The sequence below is a fragment of the Saccostrea cucullata genome, unplaced genomic scaffold (assembly GCF_032062105.1).
Source record: "Saccostrea cucullata isolate Sc308-1 unplaced genomic scaffold, CSIRO_AGI_Scuc_v1 ctg1585, whole genome shotgun sequence".
Taxonomy (NCBI): domain Eukaryota; kingdom Metazoa; phylum Mollusca; class Bivalvia; order Ostreida; family Ostreidae; genus Saccostrea; species Saccostrea cuccullata.
The window spans coordinates 35,005-42,532 of NW_026919100.1; the positions used below are offsets into that span (position 1 = coordinate 35,005).

Here is a 7,528-nt window from a genome sequence, read left to right on the forward strand (position 1 = left end):
TCCTTAAGACTATCTTTTTTAAATTTACAATTTATTGCACAACCAAATTGAAATTTAAGGAATCAATACGGCAGGGACATCAGGAAGCGTGGGATAATTGATACTGTCTTTACATGATTACTGTTATATTCCTTCATAAAATAATGAAGTATATGTCATATAAGCTCTAAAGAAAAAAAATCTTTATCACTAAATTTTTCACACACAATCCAAAGAATCTCTACTGCGTTCTCATATATGCCCTTTGTTTGCGTTTGTTTAACAAATTAATGACTTTGGTTAGGAGGGAATTTTATGTGGTTTCTGAATAAATTCAATACTCAGTATATCTCGGCTTATATGTAATTTTTATATAGGTGCTAGCAGGGGCTATATTTTGGCGGAAAACTCGCATTTCATCAAATGCAATAACCGTTTTATAATCGGTTATTATTTGGTAAGGGCACGCAGGCTGTGTGGCCATCTACTAGGAATGTCTAATAAGTATATTATGCAACCGCTGATTTTCTCAGTTTTATGTGTTTTGCAAACATTTTTTTAATTTGTTTTGTTTTTTAAGACCGATTTCTGTTTGTTAACTTCATCATCAATTTGCAAGGATCCCTTTTTAAGATCTAAATTAATTCGAGTACACCTGACAAACCGGATGTATTTCATAACATTTCTGATTTCTCACTTAACTCGTTATAAACTTTTGAATTGAACATGTAACATTAAGTAGCGCTTATTTTTGTTTCTGTTTTCCCTTTTCCCTATCACTTTATATTTTTTTTTCTTTGTTCTGAAAAAGAGTCAGTGCGTCCCGAAAATTGACAATTTTTATTTGTTCGTATCGTTGGTCATTTTTAATGATTTTATATACATACACTTTATATAGTTTATGTGTGTAAAGGAGGATCCATGTGTGTATGTGTTATTCTTAATACATATTATACAATTTCCTGTAAATTATCTTGATTTTTGGCTTGACTCCATAAAATCGTTCAGTGGACCTTCTGCACAAGTTTTTGCGGTTGCTACGCATACAGAAGGCAAGACAGAAGAGGTATTTGACAGTTGTTTGATTACTGTTTCCTAATAAGTAGACTTTAAGGGGAGACAGGACATATGTCACATGACCAAAAAGACATATTACGTCATAATCGGTGATGATATACATGAAAAACGTTGTTAAAATTAACATTTCTTGAGTAATTTTATTCTAAATTCTAAAATTGCTTTTTAAACATTTAATTTTAGAAATTTTTATCAATAAAATTTATAAAGATCTTCCCATCATTTAGATATTGTGAAGTTGCGCTGTCCACACATTTTTTTCTCTTTACCCTGCAGTCTGACTTCAGTGACGTCATAGACGCAGTGTTTAAATTCTCAGTGCAGCGAGATCAAATACACACACTCGTCATGATCACTTTCTTTCATAATTAACGGGTCGCAGTCAATGTATCGTGCTAAATTTCTGAGGTAAAATTTTTAAATTAATATTTTTTCGTGTTTAGTAGCAGAGATTCTCTCTATTTAGATAATTTTGAATGTTTATGTTTTCTTGTGATGTCACAATTGATTTCCCGCACTCGAAAAATACAGACGTGAAGCGTTTTTATCATTCTTACGTCTAATTTACGATGTCCTGTGCGATATTGAGGTAAGCTTCACCCTGTGATATTTATGCAGTAAATAATTACGATGAAGGACTGACATTCAATCGTAAATTTCGAAATATTTGTTGACAGAATTTTTTCCAAATGAGGTTTTTGTCGTTGAAGCTGCCTTGAAAAATGCAGAAATTATCCCACCCAAATACTATATGAAATTAAAACAACTGCTTTCAGATAATTTAAACACTATATAATATTCTAAAATATTTGAGTAAATAGTGTTATCTATCATATTTGTAGTTTGTGTGTAAAAATTCGAATTATGGACTCCGTTATGGGCCCGTTTACATGAAGTATTTAAACTCCATACAAACTCTAAACAGTTCTGTATTTGTGGGGCGATATCTTTTAAATAAGTCAAGAAACCCCATGACAGGACATTTTAAAATGTTAAGTACACATCAAATTAGTAATATAATAAATACGAAAAAAATTCATTGACAGGAATTTTTTCTGCTAAAGGTCATGTTCCTCCTGAAAGTAACTTCAGTAAATTGCATCAAAGTATCATCCGATAAATAACCTTTAATTATCTTTTTTTATAAGTATTATTTATCAATAGTGGAGTTGGAGATGAAGAATATTTTCGTTGAATACAATATGCTTTATTTTTTCAGTTAAACGTTAAAATCACAGCAATACAATTTAAAAGATCAATTGTAAGTTGTTTAAAGTCCCTCTCGAGAATTTTTCACTCATATGGAGACGTCACCGTATTCCGGTAAAGGGCTTCAAATTTAGACATATACTCGGCACTCAGGGCAATTGAGCAGTGAGAGTTCTTTATCGTGCCAGCGCCTACCGTGAAACGGGACCTACGTTTAAAGGTCATATCCGAAAGACCCATGACTTTCACTTCTGATGCCGAGCGCCTGGCGAAGAAACAGTTACTACCTATGCTCACGTCTAGGGTATGTCACGGCGCTGCGAATGAAATTCGAACCCGGGCTTCCGATTACGAAGCGAACGCTCCAGGCTACCACTAGGCTACATGTACCGTGACCAGTCCAATTCAAATGAGAATCTTTTTGACTCATATGTTACGTTTGCTCCACTCTTCAAAAGTTTTTCTGCTATGGCGCTAACAAAAATTTTACCTTTTTTAAGGAGATAATTTACGATTGTAGTGCCCACAGATATTTATAGACAAAATTAACAGGTTTTGAAAAGATATGGAATGATAAAAATTCTTTTATAATTTAAAGAAAAGTAAATAAGAAGTACTAAACATATATTCCAGATGTGTTTTAGAAGAGGTGTACAACGGTATATATAGACATTGACCTGTATCACATTGTTCCTTGACGTATTAAAACTTTTTAACTATGTACCTTATAAAACGTTGGGTATGCCCTTAACGAGTAATTCATTTTTCTTGATTTTGTCAGTATTGTTTAGGAAAATTAGAACCAATTTTAATGACTGGTTTCAATATTTTCAAAACAGGAAAAAGACTCTTTTTGGGAGACTCTTTGGAAATTAGTAACAGAGGATGATAAGACCAGGCTTTATGACAGGGACTTTGCCTTAGGACTTATAGAGATGAATGAGGAATCGAAGCATGTTCTGCAGAGTTTAAAAAAATCTGTTTCTGAAGTAGTATCACAAGGCATGGCTACGAAGATAGAAGTTCCATCAGCATGGGCACTTCTTGAACATCTTCTGCAAAAAACAGAGAAGCCAATCCTGTCAATTAGTGACATCCACAAAGAGAATAAGAAACTTTCAGAAGAATATCAATTGAAAAGTCAGGAAGAAATATTTGATTTTCTGTCTTTTTTCCATGGACATGGGTTGTTACTCTTCTTTAAGGAAGATGAACTGAGCACACATGCAATTCTAGGGATACAATGGTTTTCTAAGGCATTCAGTAAACTTATTGCTGACAAGGAGCACATTCATAGAGACTGCAAACGAAAATTCATTGAAGATTGGAACTGTTTCAATGCCACGGGAAATCTGAGTAATTTACTGGTAGATGCTCTGTGGAAAGAAGAATCGTCATATTTAAAACACAAGACAATACTCATGTCATACATGGAGAGATTACGGATGTTAGTCAGCATTGAAGGGGAATCCTCCTGGTATGTCCCCTGCATGAACCAAAAGCCTTTTACACACGACGTCTTTAAACAAACAATGGAGAAGTCGTCCGTTCTCTGTTTTCGATTCACTTCCTTTGCCATGTTCGTATACTACAGGCTTATTGCATTTTGCCTGAGTTTCCTGAAGTGGAATGTGCAGCTCGATAAGGACAAAATTCAATGTCTGTATCACACAGCAGCAATCTTCGAAACAAAAAATCACACAGTTATCGTTGGTATAATTGATAATGACATCCAGATTCAAGTCTTGCGAATAAGGAATCTGAATCCCAAGGTATCCCGTGAAATTGGAAAAGTAATTGAAATTGTCTTAAAAGAATTGACGAAGACATTTAATGAAAAGAAAAACTTCCTAAAAGGCTACAAATGTCTGAATCGTTTCTGTAGTAAAGAAGATCTTACATTTATTCCAGAAAATGAACTGTGTGGAGTTCAATGCAACTGCCCAATCTCGGATAAACACGAAATAGATGTACAAAGGACTCTTTATTTTTGGCAAGAGGTGCGTAAAGTTTTGTTGTTGTTTCTAAACCGAAAAAAATCTATTTAACATGAATTTTGATTTTTGTGGTTATTTTTTAACAATAAGGGTTACGATAGATTTTTCGCTTGAGTTTTTAAGAACTTTACGAAAACGATTTTTATAGTTTTCAATTAAGATTATATGTTGTAAGAACTTTGTGAAAATATCAACTTAAAGGCAAATATTGTTATAGATTTATAGGTTTGGAATATTAAGGTGTTTTTCATACTTATTGTTAGGTCATTATCTATATACTGAATTGACGTCGGATATTTCCGTTTTTTACTGATCATGACAAGGATCACACGGCGGGTGTGATCGGTAGGAAGGGGGAGCATCCCCTCCATGAAACGTGGTCCCACCTTTGATGTTTGGAGATACGTGTTTGCTCTGCTTCACTGACATTATGTCAAATACTGACTGACGTTTTTCATACTTTTTTGGCTATTATTTACTCAGAAATTCATATGGAATTTTAGGTCGCAAATTACCTATAGCTATCAGCTTTCGTCCGTTGCGGTGCATGGTGTGTCCTCTTTTGACATTTGAACAGTTTCAGCTTCCACTCTGAAACTGCTCAACCAATTTCAACTTGCCTCTTCCCAAATTATGAATTTTATGGCCCAAGGGTCAGGGGTTCTGGTGTTTAGATGGGGCTCTTTTAATAATATAGTGAAAATGCATTATTTTTTGAAAATCTTTTTCTCTGCTCTTGGGTATTAAATAAACTAACTAAGTACATAGTTATATTGAGCAAGTGTGCCTCATCCAAAATTGTGAATTCTATGGCCTAAGGGTCAGGGGTTCTGGTGTTAGGGTCGGGCTCCATTGATTATATGATAAAAATACATTTATTCTTTGAAATCTTCTTCTCTACCTCAGGGTATTAAATAAACTAACTAAGTACATAGTTATGATGGGCAAGTGTGCTTTTTCCGAAATTAATGTTTTGATGTCTGCTCTTTATTATTTATCAACCATTTTATTATGAAATTTGCGACAGCTTGTAATATGTGACCCCATGGTCAGTGGTTCCTTTGAAGTGAGGTTAACAACTGGTTATAAAGTGCAAGTGCATGTATTTTCTCTTTGTTACTCTGATCTACCTCTGGGTTATAAGTAAATAGAGTAAGCAGGCTAAGTTTATAGTTATGATAAGCAATGGTGCCTCTTTCAAAATTGTGAATTGTGGATTTCATGGCTTCTGGTTTAATACACAAACCAAATTTAATTGTTTGAAAGATGTAACACAATACTCAGGTGACCTATAAGGTCCGTGGGCCTCTTGTATTCTTTATAGATCCCTTAAATTGTTGTATTAGACTGAGGTGAAGGTTAACTTTGTTTAGTAAAGTTGGCGGTTGTTGGCACCTCATCCGCCATGTCATATTTTAGAGGTCTGTGTTTGCAACGATTCGTATTATTTGAATAAATATGAGCTTGAAACCAGATGTAATCTCACTACTTAAGAATGCCCACCCTTTTAAACAAAATCAAGCGTTAATTATACTGGAAATGTTAAGATGGAACTTCAACATAGATTTGAATCCATGTTTCAATGAATTTTACATAGAAATGGCAATTTCGTGATGAACGTTTCACTGGTCACAATATTGTTCTCTTACTATTCCTGTAGATTGACGAAGGGTTGCCCACTCAAGATGACAAGGCACAAGGAAGTACAAATGACGATGATAAAACTCTTCGACGAGGTTGTAAGAGGAAAAAGGGTAAAAAAAAAGTTTATGCCTGCTAAAGATTTTTATCTATTATAATATGTTTCAAAATATTTTGAATGTTTAAGAAAAATATGTTAGAAGGGACGTCATCTAGAATATTGACATTATGATTGAAATTACTTTTCTAATAAATGATTTACTAAAAGTATTATATTTATGATTAAACATGCAGAAATGAAGGACTTTTTCTACGTACACTCTAGGTTTTTCTTTTTGTTCTTTATGTTTACAATTTTAAATATCTATTTGTTTTTTTGTTGTTGTTTTTTTTAGAGAAAACTGTAGTCAGCATCAATGTAGGAAATATCACAACAACCTCAGGAATGGTAACGTTTGGAAACTGTGACAATACATCAGTTAAACAGAACCAGGGCTCTTCAGCTAAAAGGGAAAAATATAAAAGGACCACATGATAATTATACATTCCAAGGACTTTCAAGAATACCTGATAAGAAGAGGAAACATACCATTTTTGCATTTTGTGTAAATGTAATATGCATATTTGTTCAAGCCCATTGTATTGTTTTTTGTATATTAAAATTGCCGTGAATAAATACCTTGGGTCGATTCATTCAGTATCCAAAATGCACAAGATTCTTTTTTTATATAGCATATGACAATGAATTGATACCTTTTGGTATATGACGGAATATTTATTGACGTACTTTTGGGGTTTTGATTCAATTTATGTGTATCGATATCGTAACGCGAAGCAGTCATTTAGCCTTGCAGTAGCTAAACTTGCTTAAGATTTAGTGTGACTCTGAAAGCTCACTAAGAAGGCAGTTTAAACTTTCTTTCTACTGTCTCTACATTATATTGACAATCAGCAAATTAAATATGAATTATCACCTGTGATGTAAATCATATACAGTACAAGTTTTGATATACCAGTTGCAACTTTCGACTAACTACGTCTCTTCAGTGACGCTCATGCCAAAACGTTGGAAATCAGGAATAAACCTACAAAAAAATCTTTAAAAGGGGTTTTCAAAGACTGGACCCAAATACAAAGGATTATAGCTATGTATGAAGGCTATAAGGCGAATTTTAAAAAAAAAGATTTGTATATTTTATACTTTACCACAAAAATTAAATATGCGTTGTTTCAAAACTTAACCCTAAGCTACCCTAACCCCTAGGGACTATTATTCCACCTGCGGAGACCTTGACCCGTAATGTAAATATTTTATGGTATAAGATGCAAATTTCGACAACTATACATGGATTTCTTGATGAAAATATTTATAAGCATTGGGTATTGGTTTTTCTTTCCTTGATATTATACTAGAGGAGTTTTACTGAACACACAACGTTTTATTTGTAATTGTAACACGTTTATTTACTACATAGTAGTATAAGGCGTCTAGATGGCGAGGTCAACTAGTGCACTTTTTATGCCTAACTGAGTGCAGTTCTAACCCTAACCCCTATCCCTAACTAGCCCTAACCCTAACCCCCTAACCCTAACCCTAGCCCTAACCCTAACTAACCCTAACTAGC

At 33.8% G+C, this 7,528-nt stretch overlaps 1 protein-coding gene across 1 annotated transcript; it reads left to right on the top strand.

The window, feature by feature from the left end:
- The first annotated feature begins 959 nt into the window (after positions 1-959).
- Positions 960-6,581, top strand: LOC134279363 (uncharacterized). The gene is made up of 4 exons (XM_062761754.1): positions 960-1,045; positions 3,105-4,265; positions 5,923-6,016; positions 6,299-6,581. Exons 2-4 carry the CDS (start codon positions 3,201-3,203, stop codon positions 6,436-6,438), a joined length of 1,299 nt encoding a protein of 432 aa, XP_062617738.1. The 5' UTR covers positions 960-1,045; positions 3,105-3,200; the 3' UTR covers positions 6,439-6,581.
- The last annotated feature ends 947 nt before the right edge of the window (positions 6,582-7,528 follow it).